Source organism: Urocampus carinirostris, chromosome 13 (genome assembly GCF_059441175.1).
Source record: "Urocampus carinirostris isolate Australia breed hairy pipefish chromosome 13, RoL_Ucar_1.0, whole genome shotgun sequence".
Taxonomy (NCBI): domain Eukaryota; kingdom Metazoa; phylum Chordata; class Actinopteri; order Syngnathiformes; family Syngnathidae; genus Urocampus; species Urocampus carinirostris.
Window position 1 is genome coordinate 24,128,424 of NC_142361.1, and position 27,986 is coordinate 24,156,409.

Genomic DNA, 27,986 nt, shown 5'->3' on the forward strand with positions numbered 1-27,986 from the left:
TGAAAAAAATTGACGTTTAAAAAAAAGGAAATATTTTAAACTAAAAATATATATATAACGAATAGAGTGCACATATTTTCTTACTAAAAACATTATTAACCCATGAAATACTGTAATAAAAATGTTTAAAATGAAAAATTAAATATTTAAATAAAATATTGTCTCTTCAAGTTAAGAGACATAATAAAAAAAGAAAATCTATCAAATAAAAATTATTTTGAACAAAAATTAAATTAATAGTATTAAATGTAAGTATCTTTAAATATATATAATGGACAAATGATATCTATTTATATTGCATTTTAAAAGGTTTGTTTACAATTAAATTCAATAAATATGATTAAAATGTAAATGAAAAATGTAATTTAAAGAAATTAAAGTTGAAAAAACTCACACTGTTTTTTATGTCAGGGACCTTCCTTCCGTCAAAGTTGTTTTTTCTCAGGCGCATAAATACATCGTAAATGCAACATATCGACAAGATATAAAGCGCAAACAGGCGACCTGCGGCATCCATAATAATTCACGATGGCCATCATCCATCATCATCAGTGATCAAGAGGAAAAGTAAAATGCAAAAAGCATCACCAGCGGGTTCATAAGCAGTTCACTATCAATATTTGATAAGAAACGACTTCCTTTAAAGTTCCATGTTGAAGTAGCTTCGATAATTCACTAGCAACTCACAACAATCGCTCGGAATTGGTGTCCAGAACATTTTAATGGAAAAAAGCGTCCATTTTATATGTCTTTTATATTAGTGGTTAATGTCAATGAAACATGATCTTCATTACCTGTGACTTTTCGTTAGTCACCATAAAAGTTAACAGAGTCTTTTACTCTTCGTTAACAAGTGATCGACTCCAGCTTACAACTGTTGACATTTAACTGGTAACACTGTCTTCAGTCTAATTACCAAGATTTACTCCATTTTTCCGATTCTCAAGTTAATTTAGATGGAGATACCTTCACTCAAAAATAATGAGCAGTTCATGTGGGCAACACCATGTCTTCCTCAGACAGACTGAATGCAAAAATGACACTTACCTTTGGAAAGGTCCAATTTGTGGTAAATGGAAACAATCAAAATGACATTCTCGGAACGTAATCAACAAGGAGGAGCTGAAAATTAGGGATCGACCGATTCGTCGGCTACACTTGGAGTATTTAGTAGTACTTTTCAAAATGATGTATTCAATTTTGTTGGATGTTATGCTACTTTTATTAGTTTTACTTGCAAGAGAACATGGTGAATGGAGAGGTATATATGCATTCATTTGTATTTTATGTACCGGTAATGGTTTCCTAGAGAGTTAATTCTTCTTCAGAAGTTTTCATTTTCTTTATTTTTAAAATAAATATTTACAGAAAAGGATATTTAAAATAGGCAAAGGTTTTCCATTGAAATATTTGTGTTTGTTTTGACAGAATTTGTGGTTAGATGTTTTCACAATGAATTGGCATCTTTTTCAATAATTATTTTCCTGCCAAATGTTAGTATCAGTATCGGTATCGGGCCCCACGCTGCAAGAAAAAAAATCATATAAATCATATCCTTGTGGCTCTGAATTTCTAAAACATTTTATTATTATTATTATTATTATTTTCATATTTTAGCTTGTTTTTTTTTAAAAAATACATCAGGAAGTAAAATTTATTTGTAGAATAGTTTTTACCTAGTTTTTAAAAGGTTTATTAAAATTAGGAAAACCACCTGCTATGTTGCTTATTTTAGGTATATTTTTCCTTAGTTTTTATTAAAAAAAAAACAAGTTCAAAATAGATTAAGATTTAACCTGGAAAAAAAAGTTTTGAAATAGTTTATAAACAATTTAAAAATGTATATAAATAGAAATAAAATAATAAATAGAAAAATAACATTAAAATTAATTTTAAATACAGTAAAATCATTTCAAAAAAAATTAAAACGACTATATTAAAATACAAAATAACTAAGTAAAGATTAGAATTAATTGATTGAAAATAAAATTGAAATTTCAGAATAAATTCACTGTAATGGAATTGAAATTTAGTTGGAATTTAATTGAAATTTAGTTGATATTAGATTTAAACTAAAATAGAATTTGATTCAAACTAGATTAAAATTACATTAAATAAGAACTATATTCAAGTTAGATTAAAATTTTAAATAAGAAAAACGGGATTAGATATTTTTTTGCAGCATACTGAAAACCAAACGGACATTCAAATATTTGCTGTGAGAAGTAGACACTTACCTGTGTTGATGCAATATTTATGCAACATTATACGAAATGTGCTGTTTGCAAAAGCAATACGCCACAGCAAGCAAAAAGCAAATGGAAAAACGGCACATCCAAGCATCGCAAACATGAACCCCACCCTACCTCACTATGTGTAATGCCAGACCATTAAACCACCACTTGTGCTTGATGTATTACCACAAACAATAAATAAGAGAAAGAAATAATCAGGCTTTACCTTGAATGCTGAGTAGGGACCTTAGAAGCCAAGTTTCCCCTCTCTGCCCTGAGGACGAGAGTCAAAACAGCAAAGATCAGATGTCCACTTACCCCACAGGGAGAAGAGGTGAGGATCACAGCCAGGATGGGCGGCCCACAAAACCATTATCTGCCCCTCGATGGACAACAAGGCACTCCCATGCAGCAAGCAAGCGACGGAATGAATGCAAAAGCTGTACCTACCTTTGGCACGGCTATGTACAAACCACAGCTGACTTCTACTACACTATCAGGTATGGAAATGGAATGAACTAAGAACAGAGTGGGAGAGTACCTTTAGTTTTACCTAAGAGTTTTTCATGAGATGGTCCGTAGTGAAAGCACAAAACAAAACAGGAGAGGGTGGGTGAGACCGATAAGATCAATGTGGGTTAAAGAAATTGACAAAAACTCAAAGATGAAATGATGATTACGTGAGGTATGACCAAGGAGCAGTGTTGGGCGCATAACTAAAAATATGTGACTTAGTTAAAAAGTAAATCAGTTATGCCCCTTAGTACTGACACCAAAAAGTACTCCATTATCTTAATGTAACTCTCAATTACCATATATACTCGCATATAAGCCTACTTTGCATATAAGCTGTATATGACCACTCAAAGATTTCCATTTCTGTGTACTGTCCATTTTTTGATTTGATGTTCGCACATTTGGCCTTGAATGCAATTTCCAATAATCTGTCCTTTTTTGAATGTTTGACTTTGTTTTCATCTACACTAAATTTCCTTGGTACTTTCAGGTTGCTCGTTTCTTCTGCCACCTTTATAGCTTTTAACTTGAAGTCAGATGTATAAGACGGAGGTTCGTTTTTCTCCAGGTATGTCGTATTAACATAAACTGATTAACATTCAGCACACATTTCACACAAATTCTGTGGCCGTCTGTTCGCTTATGCCTTATTGGTTTGTTTGTTGTTCCTCAAAAAGCCACGCCCCCTTACCACGGCCTGCCTACCGTTTGTTACTGGTGACACCAAACCAAATATGTTCATTTGAGCTTACCACCTGATTAGAGTATTTTATTTTATAGTTCCAAATTTGGCTTATACTCGAGTATATACGGTAGTGAGCACATCTTCATGAGGAGAAACTCAGTGTGCTCGTACTGCCATAACGTTCAGTTGTATTTTTTGGGTAAACATGCACACGCACACCCCACGAGTAGTATGTGACAACGTGAGTGATGCAGTAGTATTCCGGAGTCTGAGGGCACTGCGGTTCATGATCTGCATGAAATAACTAGCAAAAATATTGCTCTAACGCACTATTTAGTAATGAAAGTGGAGTTACTACATTTAAATGGGAAAGCGTCGGACTACTCGTTATGGAAAAAAGGGATTGTGTTCCTTTGTGACAGGTTAGTCCGTGGGTCAGCAACCTGCCGCTTAGAGGCTGCTGCCGAGTGGGTTGCTGGTGCTTTTCCATAAATGTTTACAAATTGAAAGAGATGAAAAAGATGGGGGAGGGAATTTTAGATGTTTTTTAATATGGTTTATGTAGGACCAACATGACTTGAACACGTTTAATGTTTTCCAATGCTACACAAATGTATAGAATGAACACTGGTACAAGTTCACAGAAGGGAAGTGACAGGTTTATATGTAGCTCTCTTATTGGTATCGTGTTGTAAAAACATCGGCTGCAGGTTGTCGCCCCAAACACAGCAACATCATATATTGTCACTTGAAGTTGTTGCACTCCTGCCTGAAGACCTTAGCTGCAATGCAAAACTCCGGGGCTGGTCTCCTTCACTTGCTTTCCTCTCTCTCCTTGGTCCCTTGAGGGGGTGAAGGGCCACACTGGTAGGGTGTGGTTCAATGGCTGAAAATCATGAGGCCATCTACTGCCATCCCTATCAGTGTGGATAAGCCTCCCTCATGGCTCTTTCCTCACATTATTGGTCTATGCCTTGCCATAATCATATCTTATTTGTTTTACTATTTATTTTGTTTTTATTGTATTTTAACCATTGTGTGTGTCTGTTTATTTATGTTTTGTGTTGTTGGGTGGGTGTAAAGGAGATGATTTTATTGTCTTATTGTACACTGAATGCTTTTAAACAGCACTTTCACTGGCAATTTATTGGCAGTTGATTTGATTTGAGAATATGTGCGGCCCCAGTCTCCACGTTTGAAAGGGGCAGCTTCATTCTCCACAGGATGCGCTGCATCCAACTTAGTCATTTTGATGGGAGGCTGATATAGTTAATATAGATACATACATTTTGTGTATAATTTATTATAAGGCTTATATAAAGGTTTAAGGTTTTTTTTTGCAGCTCCAGACAAATTTGGTTTTTGGGTTTATTTTTTGGTCCAGTATGGGTGTTGTAACATTTTGGGGTTGCCCTCTCCTGGGTTAGTCCCAACACTGCTTACCGATGCATATGTTTTGTAAGATACAATCCGGCTCTAGGTCTTTCACAACACAACAAGCAGCTTCAAGGACAAATGTAGGGAAGGCAGGAAAAGACTGAACAGAGGCCATACCTTGGTCGCCCATCATCAGGTGTGCCAGACCTTAAAAAGGGAAAACAAGAGCACAGTCAGCAGAGAACAAGGGATCATGGGAAGTTGTGTTGGAGGAAAAAAAACAGACACAAAGGCATCTCTGCAAAATAGATGTTTGTGTTACCGGTAAGGGAGGAAGAGTGAGGGAGAGTTAAGGGATGGGGGGTGCACACACGAGGTCAAGCCTGATGAGCATCCATGCTCGGAATGCGTCATCGGCTACTTACTCATTCCGACACCTTCATTCATGTTTCATCCCGGCCTGGGATTTTCGAATGCACACATTGTTTCCTTTACGCGAGTCATCCACTTTTCATATGGACACCGAATCCATTTTAACAGGAACAATAGAGTAAAGTGAATCAGTCTGGTTATGTAAGCATTCATGGGTTTAAAGTTTTAAACACTAAAAAAGACATTGGCCTTCACTATACATTTATCATGTGGGTATTATTGAATTAAAGAAAATTTCCAAACGAAATAAATTTAAATCAACGAAAAATCATTTAAGAATTACAATTATCGCTTTCCAAGATTTTGACATGGTCTCCATAGTAAACAAGACAATTTTATTCGACTGGAGGCCAATTCTTACAGATGTTGGTCAGCAGTCAGGGCTGTGCACAAAAAGAAACTAGGTGGTGCTAGAGCTATTTTGCTTTAAAAAAAAATAAAACAGAGTGTAGCTTAAATTCCCCAGGTTTACAGAAACATGTCTGTGGTTGAAAATGTCCCCCAAGCTGCCTTTTATGATCTATTGAAGCACAGATAGACACTAGGTGGTGCTAAGGCAACTGTCTGAAAACACTCTCAGAAACAGTAAAAACTTTAGTTTTTATTTGAAATTTGTATTCAATTAAAGACATTCAATACATTTACCGCGGTCAATACTGACTATAAAAAATCTTTTACACCATAAAAATGAAAAACAAAATACAATTGCATGGAGCAGTAATTTCCCAGGTTATAGAAAAAGTGCTGTATTTACTTATTTGGCCACATTTTGCAGGAATATGTTCATTATTTTGGAGGAAACGTGCACAGATGTTAGGTGGCAGTCAGGGCCGTGCACATATAGACACTAGTTGCTGCTTGGGCCTTTGTATTTTTGCCTTACCCAAAAAATGTTGGAAGCTGTCATTCCTCAGCTTTATAGAAAAAGTTGTTGACATTATCTCCAGAGCTGTCTTTTACGATCTATTGAAGCTCAGATAGACACTACATGTGGTGCTAGAAACTCTTTCTGTCTGCTCTCAAAACGGTAGAAAGTTAATTTTATACTTAATAATATTTAATACAAAATAATCATGAATAATTTACTGAGGTCGATATGAGAAAGTGAAAAGTATTAAAAGGGATGAAAAAAGATACAGTAGTCCGTGGAGCTGTAATAGCTCAGGTTTATAGAATGGCCACCAAGCTGTCTTTACTTATCTATTGAAGCACAAATTGTCGGTCTTTATGCCAGTGCTCAAAAAGAGTAGAACATTTAGTTCTATTTGAAATCATTATTAAATTAATCAAAATAAATTAAATAAATGAGGAACACAAATTAAGATATTAATGCTCTATGGAGATGTTATTTTACACGTTTTTAGAAAAATGCTGTGGCTTCAAATCCACCCCAGTCTCTTTCGTGATCTATTGAATCACAGATAGACATTAGATTTTGCCAGAGCTACTGTCCATCGGCCCACTCTCAAAAATGTTCTTTGAAATTATTAGGAATTGAATCATATTAAATTAATATACTGAGGTCAATGATGACTAACCCAAGTCTTTACGACCATCAAAAGATAAATGAGAAAAATCATATTGATGTGGAACGGCAGTTTTTCAGGTTTATAGAGAAAGCGTATTTGTTTAAAGTGGGCTCTGGGCTGTTTTACCTCATCACTTGAAGCACAAATAGACACTAGGCCTTTTTGGCTTATCTCAAAACAGTAGAAAGTTTCGTGTCATTTGAAATAATTATTAAATTAATCAGATTAGATTTGTTTACTGAAGTCAATAATGACTAGTAAACCCTTTCAGACCATTATAAAGGAAAAAACATACTATGTGGAACTTAAATGTCCCATGTTTATAGAAAAAGAGATGTGGTTCATATCGGCCCAAGCTTTCTTTTATAATTTTCTGAAGCAGGGCGCAGAATCAAGGTGAAACATGTACAATTTTGTTGCACAATTGTATTGTAATTAAACATTTGAAAAAATAAAATAAAATGAATAACAGGACAAAAATGATAATAATAAATCATCCCGTCTTGTCTCAATCAATTTTTTTCCCCAAAAGTAAACATCTCAAAATCTTAGTAAAGGGCAACGATCAAAACCTGCTCATCCACTTACCATTTCAAAACACTTGCTAACGTATATCTGAGGACCCTTTAAGAGCGACTAATTACACAAGCGCTTTGGCCGATACCCACCTTCCGTATATTTCTCCTCTGGAATCACGAGCAGGCAAAAAGAAAGAAAAAGGAAACATTTATTAAGAAGCATGCAGACCAGGAATCGACCTTGCATGTTAGAATGCAAGGCATTAGACAAAAAAGAATAAACAACATGCAAGTGACTTAATATAACCTCATTTAGGACCTTGCATACACAATAAAGCTGCATACTAAAAACGCCATCCCTTGTTAGTAAGAGTACTACATCGTCTCAAGCATTTTAGAGGCTACTGCAACACTATTAAATGACTTTATTAAAAAAAAAATTAAAAAAAAGGCAACGAGGCATAATTCTTCAGGGCTATTAAGTACATCTCCAGACTTACTCATTGTGTTATGTAGGACACTCGAATTCATTTATTTTTAGGGTGAAGCACTTCAAATGCGATTTAATCCACGGCTCTAGATATATTTTTGTTTGGAATAAAATCAATAGAGGAAAAGAAAAAGCAGACACTTCATAAATATATTTGTAACGAAGGATTCACCGTGTCTGAGCAGGCGAGTGTTTGGGTAGTTTGCAAATACGAATGCTTAAATTGTATTATTAGGATGAGTGACGTGCCAAGGTGAGGAGGGGAAACTATCCTGTGGCACACTAATGAAGGCATCTAATAGAAAAATATAAGCATGCTTAATTCAAAGTTTTGCATGCAAAGTTTAAGGCTCAAAGATTGCCTATGAAAAAAAGCAAGTCAGTTATTAAGTATCTTCTCCAATTTTGCTCTAAATGTGACAGAAAAGATGTAATCATTATATGGGTTTATATATTTCTTATGAACTCATTCACTGCCATCGACGTTTTTAACTATCAATAACATTGAATGAGATCATGCCAATGACGGCTATAGCCGTCAATGGCTGTGAATGACTTAAATCAGTGTTTTTCAACCTGTGAAAAACGTTGCTTATTGAAAAATAACAAAATAATTTATATTAGCTGAATTATTTAGCGTCTGGCATATCTGACTTTTGGTGCGCCTTATAGTCCGTGAAATAAGTTAATAATATACTGGACATTTATTTAGCTCATTTCAATTAATAGTCTATTAATTATTCTATTCTATTTTTTCACCAGAAAAAAATAGGCATGCAGTCATTTTAATGTATTCAGTTTTATATTTTTATTTACTTTTTTCATTAAGTTTACATGAGCTTTACAATTAGAATATTAAAATGAATGAAATTTGACATTTGCATGTATTCATAGTCATGTAAATTATAATATAATAATATTATGCACTACCATTCAAAAGTTTGGGGTAGCATAGAAATTTCCATTCTTTGACAAAAGCAAAGTTTGAAGGATATATTTTTTTCCAAATAATAAATATTTCAAACCTTCTCAATGTCTTGACTCTACCTTAGTTTTGCAACTCATTTGATCAATTAAAAAGTGGAAATCACACCATTATCTAAGTGACCCAAAACGTTTGACCTGTAGTGTACATTATATATTATGTTTTATATATTCTAATAACTACAATTCTTATAGCCTGCAACCTTAGTGAGGGATAAGCGGTTCAGAAAAGGAATTAATTATTATTTTTTTCTTAAATGTAATTTAATTTTAACGCTTTTTTACAGGGAGTGTGAAATTTATTTAACAAAAATAATTGTGCCTTGGCTCAGGCAGTGTAGAGAAACATTTAAAAGTAAAATGCTCAAATGCTATTTTAGTAGCACATAAAATAGTTACTAATCAACAGCAATCAGTCCGGATCGAAGCAACAATTTAAGCCACAAAAACAAATTCCTACCTCTTTAAAATCTTGACCATATTAAATCGATCATTTCAGCACCAAAAACACAAAAACTTACCATCACCACTGGTTGCCCCTCAGACACCATGCAAAAACGTTTTACATCAAAGCTTTGTGAACAAATTGCAAAAAACATTCTTATGCTTCAGTCAACCAGTTAAATAAAATCTTTTTTTCACGTTTGGTGGAGCGCTACATTTTCAATCGATTGCTCACAAAGCTTGATGCTGAAAAGAAGCGCTGAAAAAGCTTTCAAGCAAAGCATGAAGAAGAAACTTGTAAAGCAAAAACAAATCTGTCGATGGAAAAACTTCAAAATCAGGCATTCATATTAGCAATGATGCATTTAAGTGATGTCATTACATTTGAGCATGTGTAAATTAGGTTTAAATATATTTCAGAGATTAATTGTTGAAAAAAAAGTTGCTTATTTTTCAGATATACATTTTTATATTTAGATGATATTCTCAAAAGTTATGTACTAGATAGTAGATAATATTGCTCATTTTTTATTATTTTCTTTTCACATTTAGTTAGAAATTATTTATATAAATGAGCAAACTAATTTACCATGTGTCACAAGATAAGTTTACTTATTTCGGGGACAATTTTCTCTTCTTTTAATTCCAGAAACTAGATAAGATTTCTTAAAGTGTACCCCTTAAATGAGACTTTATTTTTTTGCAATGCAGAGTATAATGGTTTATTGGGTAGTTTTATTATAATTTTAATGTTGTAGTAATTGCTTTATGGTTAAGGTGTCTTCTACTTTTATCAGGTGTCATTTTCACACTTTTTGTTAAAATAGCATCACTGAAATAAAATAAATAATCTTCACTTTGTGGCAAAAATTTAACCTAAAATTAGCAAATTTTTCTATTAATGGGATAACAATTTATTTGTTATAGTGCAGGGTAGGTTATTGTTCGGTTTTTCATAATACGTAATATTTCAAATGAACCAGATGAGTATTAATGTTGTGGAATTTTCAGTAAAACTGCCAGACACAGCTTTTATTTAATGCCATTTTGGAACAGTGAATTACCCAATTGGCAGCAAATTAGTTTGTTTTTTGACTAATATTTAGTAAATGTATACTCAATCTAGGCAAGTGATCTTACTTAGAATATTGTAAATTGATTTGCTTATTTAATTTTGTGTGTATTTTAATGAAGGCACACCTTCTAGGAGTAGTATTATGCGTAATCGATTGTATGTCTAAGGCGCACCAGACTATAAGGTACATTAAATTAAATCCACTGTAAGAGTTAGGATTGCATAAAAATGTATAAAGATTATTCTCTAGAACATCAATACTATCTGGTTCCACCACTAAATTTGATTGATTTATTCATATATTGTTGCTGTATATAGTAGCATGCATTTATTTTCTACTGTATGTATCGTGTTTACCAGTCTATAAGGCACACTAGATTTTAACTTTCAAACGTTTGGTTTTTATTTGCACCTTATAGAAAATAGGCTATGCTTATTTTGGGATAAAACGTGGTATTTCTTTTGCAGTGCAGATATTAAACAATTACTATGACCTTGAAAAACCGAATAATTTGGTGATGTTATTTTTTCCACTTGATAAAGTTGTATAAAGCTCTTTTGGAACAGTTTTTTTTGCTTGTTTGCTTTTTTTTAGTACTGATTCCACAAATACAACCTTTTGAAGGGCATTCTTTGACGAGATGTGCAGCAAATAACAGTTTAAAATTCGCCAACCTCAAAGGCGTTCCTGTGTTCTAATGATGAATGATAAAAATGTGTGAAGCACGCTATAAAGAAAAAAAAAGAATTGCTGCTGCCTTAATGATGTTATTGCACTGCATTTTAAAGAAAAGAAGCTTTAGTTGAAAAGCAGTATCACCATTAAAATAAGACCCCAACTACTACACACAGACACACACTTTGACAAATGTACCCAGCTGGTTACATTCTAATCCAGAGACATAAATCCATTTAATCCCCTTGTCAAAGCGATCCTCGAGCTATTGTGCCACTAACACTAGACGAAATCGTAGCGAGCTGTCTATCAGACACAATCTGCATCTCGCGCCGATGATCATTTCCCCGCAGAGACTCGTCACGCGCGTTGCAATAACGACACTCCAAAGTCGAGGCGCCGCTTTAGCATCTGCTGTGCAATGTCACAAAACAAATTGAGGAATCGAGTCTGTTGTTTGTTAGTTCCGCTCTGTTTGCTTTTTGACATACGATCGTATTAATTCGTGAAGTACTTAAAAAAGATCGGGATTCCCCACAAAATGAAAGATAGTTAAATGGTCTCCATTCTGCTAAGGCATTACCTAGAATTAGCTTAGATTTCCGCTAACAGCAAATAGAACGCCTTTGCCAATGCTTATTCCTTTAGCTGCTAGCTTCACTTTAGCAGTTCAGGCTCAATAAAATGGAATTTAATCCCATTTCGACGGACATAACTCCAAATACTAGGATCCTAAGCTTTCAGATTTCTTGTCGTAGTAAAACAAAAGGAAAATGATCAGCAATCGCTAGTTGCATTAACAAATATCCTCACTCTGGTGACTTTCACTTTATGCCTCATTACAATAAGATAAAAAAAATATATATATATACATATTTAACTTATTTTAATTTTCCTTTTCAATTGATTGCTCGCAAAGTTTGAAACTTCATATAATGTTAAAATGTTGCTTATTTTAAATATATTCTTTTCTACATTAGAAATATTTTAACTATATATTTTCTTGTAAATTAAGTATCCCAAAAAATAACAGGGCACAAAGAAATACTGGACAAAAAATAACGAGGAACTAATAAATATTTAATTTTAAAATACAGGGTCTGTTCTAGTGCTTGAAACACCTTTACCATTCCATTTATTTTTTCTATGTGATTAACGGCTGCTGGCATTAGTTTGTACAGTATTGTCCTATAGAGCCTCATCGACCCCTATGCGTCGCGCATAAGAGGACAGGTGCATGTTACACTGAAACAGGGCACTATAAAATGTATATTAATGCAAGGATTAGGTATCTAATTATAGAGATACATGCAAAAAATGATGGTAGCGCTTCCCGTGGGTAAATTGTAATGGGAAGAACTGAAAATGTAAACTACATATTACTGATTTTTTTACCCAACATCTATACCGCTTAAACAAATATATTTGCAATTTATCTTAGATATATTTGTGGCTCTGCAAAATACATGGTTTACACCGGGTTTTCTCTTTTAATGGAAGGAAATTTATCTTTGAAAGTCCTTAAAAGTGCTCAAATTTGGCCTTGTAAAAAGAGTACAAACCATAAAAATAATGAGAAACGTCCAAGTTTCGATTCTTCATGATTATGTCTTTGTCTTGCAATGAGTTTTCTACCTAATTGGATGGCTTTACGTTGTTTTTGTGCCAAATTATATCTCAGTTGACAGCGCAAAAGTGATAAGAATTCAAAGGTGGCGTCTGTAATCTGAGAACGCATGCATCACATGGCCTCACATAAATAATAACCTAGAAGATTAAGAATGATGGATGGATTCAATATAAACCCAGATGGGACAAGGACTCCTTTTTAAATTATTCCGAAACACACATCATACATACATCCTTCAGTGTGTAAGAACGGGAAATAAAACACTGCCTATGAAAAAAAAAACAATTTTCTAAAAGAGAGGCAGACTGAGAGGGATTTGATAGAGCAGATGTGTTGTAGGACCTTGTCGTTTTTCACATCTTATGGTTTAAAATGATCCAACAGGATAATCAGAGCAGTTTCCCACTCCAGTTCCTATAACCTTAATCCCGGGATTGACCGAATCTACGATAGTGTTACACACAAAGAAAACGTCTTCTGAGATAAATCATAAAACACTCTACTGGTGGGAAACTTGGGAAACGAGGATCAAACTTTTCAGATGTGATACAACACAGGTTCTTCTGTAAAGTTTTATGTGCTTCTCATCACTAAATCTCAGGGATATCCTAAAAAAAATGCTATTGTGCGACAAATCCCATGTGGACCTCAACTCTGCAGCTAAAAAGAATCAAAAGGAAAGAAATAAAAGCACTGGGAACATTAAATATAAATGCTAGTAACATTAAAATATCGTTCTTTTAGCTCTTTCTTTCCATTTAAGAAATATTGCAGGAAAAAGTTCAAATCTGGTGAAGCCAATATCTGTCTTTGGACTCAGAGGCAGTAACGTACGATTAATCTCTTTTTGTCCGAGTGCTCTGTGGCTTCTAAAAAATGACACTTTCTCCGATATGGTTTGTGCAGTGGAGAAAACGCTTGTTCAAATGAAAAATGCAACTTCCGGTGTAGCGCTTCTATATGTTACTGTCTGCGAAGATCTCCATGGGTCACTACTGTAGATGTTGGTAGAATAGAATAGAACAGAATAGAGTAGAATAGAATTATAATCAAGAATTGTCCTTGATTATAACATAGCCTATATAACAAGTTTAGACATTTCACTCCAGAATAAACATGTAATAAAATGCTTTTTATTTAGATCGGTGACCGCATCGGAGAATAAACTGTCTTTAAATCTTTCAGTCTTTGTTTTAAGAGACCTTTAGTGTTTGCCAGAGGGCAGCATGTCAGATACGTGGTGGCCATGGTGAGAGAAGACTTTAACAATGCTGCCGGCTCTTCTGCGGTAGGGAGAACGCAATGTCCTACCGCCTGGGTAAATAGCAACCTTTGAATTTCTGGGCTGTGTTGATGACTCTAAGGTTCTCCCGGCTGCTGTCAAGCACCCAGCATAATGCTGATTGACTGGGGAGGCCCCATTGTTGGGAGCTAAGTTGACAGGGTTTCACTTTTGGAAGCTGAATTTGGTTACCTTAAATAGGATCAGTAGTAAGCTTGAATTTTTGGGTGGCCGATGTGAGGTAAGTTGGGTAAAATATTTGGTATGGAAAAAGTACTCAGGAATATGAGTTGTGGTTTTCATCATTTTTACCCATTCCCGGCTTTTTATCGGCATCAGGGTTCCAATATGTCAATGTCAATGTAAATGCATATATATATATAGCGCTTTTCAAGTCAATGAAGACCTCCCAAAGCGCTTTACTATGTGCTTCACACTTTGCCCTTTTACACACTAACCGATATTGCCACTTGATAAGACAGAGTGATATATTTTTCTTGGCGAAAGTATGTGCGCCATCAATATAGGAGCACTTATATGATGTATAGGAGTGATGTACTTTCACATAATAAAAACTCCTATAATCATATGCATTTTGTGCAATATTTTAATGTCAGTGTGATCGTGGGCATAACCCGTGTCCTGTCATTATAGTTGTGACTGAAAAACAAAGTAAGTATTGATTGATTGTTGACTAAGTCACGCTTTATTCACTCCAACAGTACTTTATGCAGACCTGTTGACTTAATTTGTACCCGGAATATTCTGTAATAAAATCTTTCCATAGGTGATTAAAATCCTTTAAATGGCTTGATTTTAATGTGTTCATAAAGATTAAAAAGTTCTTGAATTGTTGAAGTTTTTGTAAATGCTTGAAACTGTTTCTCATCAAGTCTGCTTAAAAAATGAGTTCAACACTGATCTTTGCTGGCTATTGCATGTTTTCTTCCCTCGTGATTAACAGCGGCTGGCATTAGTTTGCATGGGATTGTCTCTTGGAGCCACCCCTATGGGTTGCGCCCAACTGGTACATGCTAAACCTAAACAGGACACTATGAAATGTGTATTAGTGTAAGAATTACAGATCAATTATGAACAGTTATAATGAGCCATGCAAGAAAGAGGTAGTGTTTCCCAGTGGTAAATTGTCATGGAAAGATCTTCCTGCAACGTAAAATATAAGCTAAATCGCTGTCATTTTACTTATTTGAGGAGAGATTGTCCTCGAAAATAAATATGATAACGATTTCCTCATGATATAAAAATAGGTCTTGATACATTTATAGACAAGATTAAAAATTGCCTATGTAAAACGGAGATATATTTGTGTCTCTTCAATTTTAATCACAACGGATTGTTTTCTTTGAATGGTACTGGAGTAATAGGAGAATTGTCTTTCAAAGTCCTGAAAAGTGCTTGATTTTGGCCAAGAAAAACCTTCATGGACAATTCTAACGTAGTATTCAAAGACAAGCTATATGAGCAGTTGTTAATTACCATAGTAGCAATAAACTATTAGCTTGAACGTTTAACAATGACGTAGCAATCGGAAAAGAAGTTTCAATTCTAATTGGACGAAAAAAATGATGACCTACCAAAGCCACCCCCAGAACTTGAACCTAAATCTGTTTTTTTTTTTTTGTTTTTTGTTTTTAGACAAATACGGTGTTCAGGAACCAAATTTTGTCCAAAATATTCAGGTTTTTTTTATACTTGAGTGAGTCACTATTGGAGAAGTTGGCGTGCCGATTTAGTGTGGAGGACTTCTCCTTGGGTGCTAAATAGATGGTCTGGTTGCACTTGTGAAGCGAAATGTGTTAACTTTTGAAAGCTGCCGTCAGAACAAGCAATACATTGGATGTCTTTTTAGGTAAGATCTAAGCTTGAGATCTTGGGCGGCATAAGTAATCTCACCTTCGTAAATATCGTAACAGGCCATCACAAATTACAAAATTATTTGTTATAAAAAACACTCTTTCAAGGAGCGCAGTTTTCAATCTTTCAGCCAGTCCAGTGTGACAATTTTGCAGCTTTCATAACAGTATGTCAGAGCTGCTCTTTCACTCACCAGCATGAGCTCAAAAACGTGGAGGGATTTTTCTGATGCTGCCACGTTCGTGGACGTAATTAATTGTCATTCAGGAACAACTGATAATACTAATGTTCCCAATTAGAAAGGAGGGTGGTAGCAATAAATCATTAGCTTGAAAGGTTGCAGAGGTTAACACTGACTTAGCAAAACAAAGAAGCAATTAAATGAAAAATGATAACCTAATACAGTGTTCATTTTTACCTCTGAAAAGTGATGGGTCCCAGGGACTCGCATGCTCAAAAATCTATGGGTCCCAACAGAAATCTATGGGTCCCCAAAATTTAGTGTTATCGCGGTTGAAATTGTAAATCGGCGACAAATATATAATATAAATCTATATATTCATTCAGTTTTAATCATCACAGTTTATTGGCAATACAAATCAGTTATGACTTCAAGATTTTTCAGTTCACAACAATATTGTACATTATACAAAATATTGTTGCTTAAATAATTATATTAATCTATATTTTTATTCAGTTTTAATTATCACGTTTATTTGGTAATACATAGCAGTTATCACTTCAGATTTTTCAGACCACAATATTGTACACTATACAAAATAATATTGCTGAAATATTTATATATTAATGGTGTTTTAATCGTCACAGTTAATTGGTAATACAAAGCAGTTATCATTTAAAATATTCTTCGACTTATTTTTCGACTTATTACCGACAAGAAATTACCATTTTTTTGTTGATTTGCACCTAGTACCAACTTGCTTTTTGGAGGCATACTTCTCTTTCACTCCACAACCGCCACAACAATGACGCCATCTCAAAGCAACGAGATCTCGTTTGCCGAGATCGGCGTGAGACCAAAACAACAATGGCGGATATGCCTGACGAAAAGTTAGGAGTGCGGTAAATCTTTGTTAAAAAAAAAAAAAAAAAGTAATCGGGTAATAATGACAATTTGGTGTCAAAAACGTTGCGTCCCGGGATGCACGTTGATTTGACACCATGCGTCCCCAGCAAAAATGATGCGTCTAGGACGCAGGGACGCGGGCAAACGAGAACACTGCTAATATTGCTATCTCAAGCACTGGACATCTTTTGGCCGTAATATGGTCTTTATAAGACATGATTTAGTCCCAAAAATGGATGCCTAAATTTGGTTGTGTTCATCCCATTCTGCGTACACCTAATTTATTCCAAAAGTATTCATTTTTTTCAAACAAACACTTTCACAAGGGTTCATACGGGTGCTTGAAATCCTTGAAAATAATAGAATTCTAATGGTGTTTTTTCAAAGATTAAAGAGCTCTTGAATTTTGGGTGAAGCGCCTGTAAATGCTTGAAGTTGTTGCTGTGTTTCTCAACAAGTCTGCTTAAAAATGATTTCTCTGGTGGCTTCGCTTTGCCATTGCATTTCTTCTTCCCTCGTGATTAACGGCAGCTGGTATTAGTTTTTTCGGCATTGCCTTATGAAGCATTATCACCCTATTCGGGTCCGGCCCAAGACGACAGGAGCTTGCTACACAGGGCACTACGTAATGTGTATTAGTGCAAGGATTACTTATTAATAAATTTTTAATGGGCCATGCAAAAGAGTTGTTTCCCAGTGGTGAATTCTAATGGGAAGAACGTTTTGCAACTGAAAATTTATGCTACATATTAACATCACTTTACCCAAACATGTATGGGGAGAGATTTGTCTTGAAAATATTTACACACGTATTGTTTGGATCCACAAATAATTTCACGATTTACTTAAGATTCAACAATCATATTTCAAATTAAGATTCATATATATATATATAAGTTGGGGCAGCACGGCGGTACAGTGGTTAGCGCGTGTGCGGCACAGTTCTGAGGTCATGAGATCGAACCCCCTCTGTGGAGTTTGCATGTTCTCCCCGTGCTTGCCTGGGTTTCCTCCGGTCGCTCCGGTTTCCTCCCACATTCCAGAAACATGCATGCCAGGTTAATTGGCCGGTCCAAATTGTCCCTAGGTGTGAATAAGCAAGCAAATTGTCTGTCCCTGTGTGCCCGGCGACTGGCTGGCAAACAGTTCAGGGTGTCCCCTGCCCACTGCTCGAAGATGGCTGAGATGGGCTCCAGCACCCCCGCGACCCTACTGAGGATAAACGGTACAGAAAATGGATGGATGGATATATAAGTTGTGGCTCTGCAAAACTTGATTTCTTCCTATATCGAGTATTTGTAAAAGTCCTTAAAAAGTGCTTCTATTTAGCCATGAATAAAGGGTAGGAACCCTGTTTAATATATGGTCCATGTCTTTTCAACGTTAATTTTGCTGGGTTGATATAAAATAAGGACAATTCCCTGTTAAAAATAAATTACCGGTAATACAATGTTTTAAATATTCACGTAAGGCTTTGGGGCTTAGTGATTATAAGTTTTCCTGATTTGAAAGTAGTCTTTTCTACTTTCAAGTTTCAGTTTTTAACCCCTAAAAATGACTCATTTGGACCTAACGTTGGCCTCTGTTTAACGGCTTTCATTCCGGTTTTGCTGGCCGAATGAAAAATACAACATCAGACTGTTAGAAATAAATGGCTACAATATTTTACAGATTTACATAAACGTTGAAATGTAGGCCAGGGCTTTTTTAACATAGTTAGACCTCCAGAGAAGGCAATACTATTTTCAATAATTGAATACCAACACCCCCTGTACTGTACTAATAAGTCACCACTGCAAATACACGAAGAGAACAGTTCAAAATATAGTCGGTGTTGACCTTAAATGCTACAAACACAAGGAGCACGCTAATTGGCTCCTTCTTCTATTTCGGCAACTGAGGGAACAGCTGCATGAAAACAGGGCACACTGTAGCCCAGGAGCTGTGCAATAACAGCCACAGACAGACAGTCAAGCTCAAGAGGTGCACTGTGCGACTATTGTGAAAATATATAGCTCCGACTTCAGCTTTAGTGCACACATTGATTGATGACATTTCCTTTATTGGAAGTAAAGGTTGGTTGGGACCGTGAAATACGACTTGGTCAGCGTTCACATATGTATGCTTTTACTGTTCAAGGAAGCCCCGGCGAGCTTGGGCATAAGTCAATCCCGGCCTATGAATCAGGACTAAATAAAATGATGCTTATTCTTAGCACAGATCATTTTTTTATTTATTGAGGAAATGCTGGAACGCTTGAACTATGGGTAGCTAATATTCATATTCATTTTCAATAGGACTGACTTTTAACATCCCTTAAGCCCAATTTAACCAGACCTTTTTACTTGACTAGAAATCAAAGGGTTATCAGTTTACATGCCAGATATTATACATTCCAATTTTAACCACAGCCATCATCAGTGTTTATTTTACCTCTGAAAAGTGATGAGTCCCGGGGACTCACATGCTCAAAAATCTATGGGTCCCAACAGAGATCTATGGGTCCCCAAAATTTAGTGTTATCGGTGTTGAAATTGTAAATCGGCGACAAATATATAATATAAATCTATATATTCATTCAGTTTTAATCAACACAGTTTATTGGTATTACAAATCAGATATCACTTCAAGATTTTTCAGTTCACAACAATATTGTACATTGTACAAAATAATATTGTTGAAATAATCTATATTTTCATTCAGTTTTAATCATCACAGTTAATTGGTAATACAAAGCAAGTTATCACTTCTGATTTTGCAGTTCATATATTCTTCGTGGTTTGCTGTCCCGCCACAGTTATAATGCCTTCTCAAGGTCTAATCCATTATCATCCTCCTCATAGCGTAACCAAGAATATAATTTAGTCTATTTTGGCAGAAAAGTCCTTTTCTTGCTAGTATTCTTTTGTTTGTTTTCTTTCGCCGAATCGTTCACTTCAACACACGTGTTTTCCTGCCTCCGCGATCTTCCGAAGAATATTTCCACCGTTTTTTCGTGCCGGAATTATTGCCGTTGTTATCACTTTCTGCATTATGTTTCGACTTATTACTGACACTGAATAAATTACCAATTTTGTGTTGATTTTCACCTTCCCTTGACGACAACGACCACTGACGTGATCTCGAAGCGCCGAGATCGGCGAAAACTCGAACCGTGAGACCAAAACAACAATGGCCGATCTGCCTGGCGAAAAGTTTGGAGTGCGGTGAATCTTTGTTTAAAAAAAAAAAGTAATCGGGTAATAATGACCGTTTTGTGTCGAAAAGGTTGCGTCCCGGGGACGCACGTTTATTTGAGACTATGCGTCCCCAGCCACAATGATGCGTCTAGGACGCAGGGACGCGGGCAAACGAGAACATTGCATCATAATGACTAGGGATGCACGATAATCAAAGTCAAAGTTATCGACCAAACAAAAAAAGCAATAGTCACTCGACGCCTCGCTGAAAATTCCATCAGCTGACCTGACTTGTTAGGAAAATTCTCGTCATGTATGTCCCTCATTAGAATATATTTGGATTTTCTATAGAAGTAGGACCACAACTTGGTCTTATCTCCTCTTTGCCTCTTCTATTGTGCGTGAGGCGTTGGAGAGCTCGACCCTAATCATTGCAAGGTTTGTAGAGTCTTTTGTAATTTTACAAGTTTCTGAATTTCAGCGCGTACATTAAGTTTTGAGAATGTTTTTTCTTTTGTCCCACTTGATAAGAATGAGTGTTACTTTCTTAGCCAAGGCATGTAGGTCATTCAGTATTGAGGCACTCGTATAATGTTAAAGAGCAGCATTTTTCACATAATGAACACACAACTACATTTATGAGATCTCTGAAATCTATAAAAGTCAGTATTATGGTGCTCACAACAATATTTTGTAATTATAGTTATTGTTGATAAAGTAGTTATTGATGATTTATTGATAAAGTAAATCTCTTGTCCTTCCAACATGTTTACTGAAGCTATATCATTTCAGACATAAATACACACATGCAACAAATTGTATTCAGCGTGTTATCTTTTATAAATATCGTTGCATAGCATTAGCATAGCGCTAAATCTCTTGCTCGCTGCTATCAATAAACAGCAGCTTGCACACCCCGACAGAGTTTTTATTGTCGCCGGCGACTTTAATTAGGCATGCTGAAGGACTTTACTTCCCAAATTCATTCAATACCTGGGCTGTGCAACCAGGGGGGAAAACACTGGACCGTGTGTACAGTAACATCAAACATCCGTACAGAGATTCCCCCTCCCCCCACCTAGCTGGATCTGACCATCTCTGTCTGTCCCTCACCCCCTTATACACCCCCCTCCGGAGAAAAACAAAGCCTGCAACAATGACAATACAAACATCTTCTTTGTTCCTTTATCTTCTTTGTTCTCTTATATCCTCACTGTAAGATGTGAAACTGGAGTGCCACTTCCAATTTCGTTGTCACAATATTTTCAACCCATTTTGTAACAATGACAATGAAGGTGTATTCTATTCTATTCTAGCAATAGCATGCAGTTAAATGATAAAAAGTTATCAATCATTGGTATTGGCCTCCAGAAGCCAAATTTGATTGGTTATCGTTAATCCTTAAAATTTACATACATTTAGATATACAATTTCTTAGTCAAATACATACAATATATACTCTCATAGAAGCCTTTACTGCATATAAGAGAACCCTCTAATACTTCTTTAAAAAGCCACATATTGAATTGAAAATGTACCCAAAGTAACAATGAAACGTGCACCTAAACAACGATAATTATTTAAATGTGTCAATAACAACGTTCAATATACAGGTAATGAAGATAAAAAAATAAAACAATTTAAAATCATTTACTGTACCTTTGATCTTGTTGGCAGACAAATATATAAAATATTTGTATTTAGCAATAATTACCTTTTTCGACTTGAATTTCCATCGCCGTAACACTAATTTTCTTGGGACACATTATTATTGGTAAAAAGGGAATAAAACAAATCACAGTAAAATGAGATGTGTTCCCAGGGACATTGCCAATTAACAAGAGGGAGAATGGCTACTGTGGCTCTCGGGTGGCTACACCTGTCTTAGGAACTCTTGTTTTTATTTTGTGTTATACAAGTATAAGCTGATCCTCTATTTATGTATTTGAGTATTCTGTAGTTTCCGTAGTGTAGTAGTTAGAGTATTTGCCTGACATGCAATAGGTACCCGGTTCGAGTCTGGGTGGAAACATATGTTGGCCTGGAGAGGGATGGGCGCCATCTCGCTGAACATGTCCAAGACAAATCACAGGAAATGGTACCCTTACAACCCATGTGGTTAAGGGATCCAACCAACCAACCAACCAACCAATCATTCTGTAGTTATAAATTCGGCTTATATGAGAGTATATACGGTTAATGAACTATTTGTTTTCATCAATGGCGTTTAGCTTTTTTCTTCACCACCCACTAGCATTCAGCAGTGTTTAGCTTTCCGGCACGCAATATCAATCAAACTGCTACGTCTAGTTTATTTTGATTTGTTTTAACCAGAGCTAATGTGCAATGAAACGAACGACATCATTTCATCTTCCTGGGATGAAAATACGGCGACGCATGGATGTTATTTCCCTAATGAGAAAGGGGAGCGCGGATTCGGCGGGACTAAGCGATAGCGATAAAACAATGCATTTAAATAATTGTTGGAAGCCATGGAAGGGATTTGCCGGGGCGTAGTCATGCAATGTGCACACTTGTGATTGAGCAAGGGAAAGATGGCAGTCGTTGGTCGCGCCGCACAAGCTAATCCTTTCATCTGATCAAAGTAATACGCCCGCTTTGAAATGATTTAATGGACAGGTAATGTCTAAATTTCGAGATGCTTTCGGGTTGAATCTGTCGGGCGCCTCAGCTAAGATGGAGTTTTTGGTGTACGAAGGATGACATATTCGGATCTGCTGAGGAGAAATGTTGTCGGTCGGGTTTTAATGCCGATTGACGTAAATGTAAGCTTCTGTTGTTAAATATTTACTTGAAAATGTCAGTTCCCAGTGCGAGGAATTTGAATGCTCATCCTTTTATTGCATGATTTGCAGCTAAAGCAAGCGGAAATGAAAAATGTGTCAGAGAATTATGAATGACTCGCAGGTAAAAGTCAAATCTTTTGAATGGGGTGTCTTTGAGATCTGTGAGTAGTTTCAGTTTAGAGTTTGTATAGTTCTGACAGAGTAAGAAGAAAACACACTATAACATAACTGAATAGTTATTTTTTAAGTAACTTTTGTGTTTGATTAGTAATTAATGGAACATGAAATGATCAGTAAAACAGTTGAGTGTACCAAGCAGAAAAATATTCCTAAAATAAGCTGAAATGTATCACCTTTTGTAATAACAGACCCATTTGCTTATTTTATGTATAAGGTTTATTATTTTACGAAATAAAAAAGTTTTAAAACTGACTGACGAAAAGACAAAAGGACATGTTTATTTGAGACACCCTTAATCACAAAGACTCTCAAAGGGCTGCACAGACCACAGATTATTGCAAACCACAGACTATTATGACACCATCCCCTATTCTAAAACCTACATGAGGGCAAATAATACACAAATATTGTCAACATAAAATATAGGTTATTCATATTGTATGTTTTGATAACTTCGTTATTTTGATAACATGTTCTTATTTGGCATTTGATAATTTCTCTTATTATTATGTTTACAATATAGTAAAACAGTTAATGGACACTGGAATTTTATTTATTATGTCCGGATTTTAAAGGGTTTTACATACATAAGACCTAGTTTTATTAATACCGTGATTTATATAAATAGTACATGGGAGAGTAAGTCATTTTGTTGCTTTTTTACATTATCATCAGAATTAGAATTATCTTTATTGTCATTGATATCAACATTGTCAAACATGCAATGGGATTAGACATGGCACTCAAGGGTAAAACATGTAAAACATAGTCATTTATCATCTTTGTCTTTAAAATGTATCAGGCCAGTTTTACTAAGCACTACTCTTTTTGGCTATTCATCCTAAGTTATAATAATGTTAATACATCTCAGGCTTTGAGATTTTGTGTCGTTTAATGATTAGTTGCATTGGGGGAAAAAAACAAGTAGAAATATGTAAAAACTGGATATAATGAGAGCAAAAAATAATAATATGTTTTCATTTCACTGTATATTGAAACAAGGAAAATTAATACAGATCCTGGCAGTGGCATTTTTTTTTTTGCAGTGTGGTAAGAAAATAAGAAGGTAAGCAGAGTGCAGTAATGGAGATTAAATATGCTTTTTGCAAAATTTTGCTCAAAGTATCGAATTGTGAAATTGTTTTGTCCAAACAAATCCAGTACTCTTTGGTCACCTTTAACCTTAACATGATATAATGTGTTAATACCTTTTATATTAAACAGACCAAATATTTGGACCCCAATTCAGTTCCACTTATTTGTAAAAACCTTTTTTTTTTCAAAATAGTTTCAGTCCTTACTTTGAACTGCAACATCATGGATGAAGTTCACAATGACTGATGTTATTCCTAGGCCGATCCAGCGAGAACATGCAGAAAACCATTTAATGAGTGTCTTCTGCCTCACTAGCTATTGGCAATCTGTTGAGAGCGACTCCGTTTGCCCGTTACAGGGCAATCAAACTTGACCTAATGAGCTTTTTGTTAGCCAAATATTACACACTCCGATGGCTTTACAGGACAATTCATATCTGAACGTGAATTATGGTTAATTTGAACGCGTGTTCGCATTTTAATGCCCTTGAAAGTACATAATGAATTGACAGATATAATTGGAATGATATAGCTTCAGTAGCGGGGTTGGTCCGGGTGTTTGAAATCCTTGAAAATGCTTGAATTTTAACTTTGTGTTTTCAAGGACAGGAAAATGCTTGAATTGCAGGTAAAGTGCTTGAAAATGCTTAAAATTGTTGCCATTTTCTATGTTTATTGGTAGTCTTACTCTAAAGACAAGCAAATAAATAAAGCCTTTTATTTTTTAAAAAAAGTTTGTGAAAACGACGCTGACACGCCTGCGTTGGTAGTTGTCATTATGGCGTTTGCATGTGAAGTGTCAACATCCCCCCTACTGGTCGTGCCCAAGAGGACAGCTCTATTTAGAAAATGGGCTTTTTTGGTTCGGGTCGCTCGGCTCTCTTTCGGTTCCCAAACACCTCCTCAGATTAATTTATTATTGAAATTATTTATTATCAATAACTAATAAAACATTATGCATCAAATATTTTAGTAAGTAGTAATTTAATTTGTTATGCAAAGAACCCCTGCAAAACAGATGAAATATAGATTAAAATAGTAACATATCTACAAAAAAATGGTAATTTACAAAATAATTACATATAAATAAATAATAAATAAATACATACATGAACTGTGCATTTTTTAAAAAGTACTTGTAGGTAGTAACTAAAACACATTTACTTTTACATAAGCTGGAAATCACCTTCAAGGACCTGACATAATTGTCTGACATCTTGCTGCTACGGGTACCCCTAAAAACCTAATCCTTGCAAAATGCTGATCAAAAAAATAGAAATATATGGTACAGTTTGGTAACTTTGAGTCTCTGTAGTTCATTCTCTTCCTTGTGCTTTTCGCACTCATTTTCTGTTGCACAACACAATACAATGATGTGTAATGGTCAAATAACACACACGATATGTTGTTTGTCACAAAAAATTGTTCAATTCAAATCGTTGCTTTTTATATGCCAACACAAGAGAGTAGTTTGCACAGTTCTGGGCCATCAGGGCTTCTGAGGCCTCTGGTGTCCTAAAAATATCGGAATCATGTGATGTTGTGATGTTAATTATATTGTTTCCATCATTTCCCTCATGTAGGTCTTAGATCATGGGATGGTGTAATAGTAGCCTGTAATCTGTCTGTAGTCTGTATAGCCCTTTGAGACTTCTTGTGATTAAGGGCTATACAAATAAACATGACATTATTACCCAAGAACAAGAGAGCTTTTTCCGTGTTTGTGAACAAGCGTGACGTAGCCAAGCTGCGCGTAGATTTTTAAAGCAGAACGGTCGAATTTAAGTCAGTTTATACCAGCCCATTGACGCCAGAAGTTCGTAGGTCAGAGATAGGAAAAGCTCAAAATAACAGAAAGTATGTGCTAGCAGCAAGATAGCAACTTGATTTTTGTCATCAAAGTCAACAAAAAAAAAGATATTTTGATCGGCGCTGGATTTCTTCCTTCGAAGGTGCTGGAAAAATTGAAAAGTTGGCCTTTGAAGTGCTTGAAAAGTGCTTGAATATGGCCATGAAAAAGGGTGTAGGAGACCTGTCGTAAAATGCGATTGTTGCTAATGCAAGATATGTTGCATATATGTTATTTTTTTAATGCTTGCATTCAAAAGTTAACCGGTTATCTATTGATTGATCAAAATGCCCTAAAACTCACAGTCTAGATCCATTTAAATGTTGAGTGGGAGCACTTTATTATGAAAATATTGTTTTTTTTATTTGGATCAACATTCATTTCAAATAATAATAATCGGAACAAGGGGTCTCTTGATCTAAAATCAGTATCAGATTTTAACAAATTTCTTCCAAAATGTTCAATATAGACTCCAGTATTGGCACTAAAATACAAGCAGTCCATTCCAGATTAAATTCCTGCGTTTATAGCTAGCATTATCTCATTTTATGATGCAGATTACGTCATCAAAGATTCTCGAAGAGTAAGTGTTACCCTAGTTAACCAAAATTTTAGCGGACCAGAACTAAAATTAGGTTGATAATGCTAACAAGAATCAAATTAAGGAACAAGAAACACCTAAATTCAATCTATATTGTGCCTAATTTGGTGCAAAAGACGCTACAGCATATATCATTTTGATCAATTTGGATAATGGTGTCCTACAACATTTGAAATACCCCAAAACAGGAAAACTGAGACATTACAGTACAAACCCTTTAATTCTAATAATCAGGATCAAAAAAATTACTTTTGGCTGCAATATCAGTGAAGTGAACACCTTGTATCAGTAAAAAAAATGGTTTGAAGACGTTCTTTGTAATTGAAAAAGAGTTTGTCGTTTGGATGTATTATTACTAATTACAAATGAAATTAAATGTACTCAAACTATTTCCTGTAATGACCAAGTTCAACACATCCTCCTTCACTTACAGTGAATTATCAAGCAGGGATAATATTTTTATTTGTAGTGCTTCATATGTAGGAGTGTGCACAATCCCTTGCTACTTCGCACTTCGTACTTTGCGTTCTTAGTGCATCGCAGGTTGATGAATATTCGATGACCCATTATCCTCAATCGGATATTATTGCAAGCAAGGTTCAGCAAAGTGCATTTTTGTCAGGCCTGGTAGCTTTTTTTGCTGTTCAGTCCAATTAAAAGTGAACTGCACTTTTGCAGCAGCAATTTTTTTGTCTTTTGCCAGGACCTTGCAGCTCTCTTTATGCTGTTATTTCTGCCTAAAATGGAGTGCTCTCATGTGGCTGTGATCCATTATCCCCAATATCATATACTGGCATGAGGCACTTTTGTCAGGAGGTGTGCTATTGTGGCCTGACGAATTTACAATGCAAGATTCTGGCTGCAATCCATTATCCCTTGTTAACTTTTGCTTAGAGCGGGGACTCTTGCGTGGCGGCTTTTTTCCCCCCGTTATTTCCGCCTAAAATGAACTGCACTGGTTGACTATTATTGTTAGTAAGGGCAAACCGTTTGTTTTTGCATAAACAAGGGATTACAGTATATCATCTTTTTATTTTTTTTCAAAATTATTTTCTTAAGAATCTGACGCACTTTTGTTTGCTCATGTTTATTATTATTATCTAATTATTATTTAGGTACATTAGGAGAGGTTACATTAGGTTACGTTGCGTTATATTAGGTTATGTTAAAAAAAAATCTCCCACGAAATAGCTAGGGACCATGGTCATGCTACCACTCCATTAGATGTTTTGTCTGAGGCAAGCCACTGGAGAGATCATTTCATAGGTCACCCGATCCCGGCAGACCCTTATGAGTGAAACGCAAGACCTTTGGGGATGGAGAACACCAGCATGTTTTCCTAACGAGGCCTAGCAGGAGACCCATTCATTCCAAACAGCAGCAAATCAATGGCACGCATCCCATTTCCACACAAACAGACTTTACTCAATGGAACTGATTTT

The 27,986-nt window shown here is 35.4% G+C and overlaps 2 protein-coding genes across 15 annotated transcripts in view; one reads left to right on the plus strand and one right to left on the minus strand.

Annotated features, from left to right (window-relative positions):
- The window catches only part of LOC148354133 (neurexin-1a-like), a 370,466-nt gene that overhangs the window by 338,788 nt on the left and 3,692 nt on the right, over positions 1–27,986 (minus strand). For 6 of the 11 annotated variants that reach the window (XM_088351399.1, XM_088351407.1, XM_088351400.1 and 3 more), the window contains exons 3-5: positions 7,442–7,459; positions 4,990–5,019; positions 2,461–2,508 (exon numbers count right to left, since the gene is read on the minus strand). The exons of 1 other annotated variant lie outside the window; for it this stretch is intronic. In XM_088351399.1, coding sequence (XP_088207525.1) covers positions 2,461–2,508; positions 4,990–5,019; positions 7,442–7,459 — 96 coding nt within the window. The remainder of the gene's footprint in view (positions 1–2,460; positions 2,509–4,989; positions 5,020–7,441; positions 7,460–27,986) is intronic. 4 more of the 11 variants (XM_088351406.1, XM_088351401.1, XM_088351398.1 and 1 more) reach the window with 3 other exon arrangements.
- LOC148354134 (uncharacterized) overlaps positions 1–27,986 on the plus strand; it is a 106,015-nt gene that overhangs the window by 34,279 nt on the left and 43,750 nt on the right. For 3 of the 4 annotated variants that reach the window (XR_015852474.1, XR_015852476.1, XM_088351409.1), the window contains exon 2: positions 2,560–2,734. Coding sequence is in view for 1 of the 4 variants with exons in the window: in XM_088351409.1 (XP_088207535.1) it covers positions 2,587–2,734 (148 nt within the window). In the remaining 3 variants the exon portion in view is untranslated. Of the gene's footprint in view, positions 1–2,559; positions 2,735–3,240; positions 3,319–27,986 lie in introns of all 4 variants that reach the window. The other variant, XR_015852475.1, reaches the window with a different exon arrangement.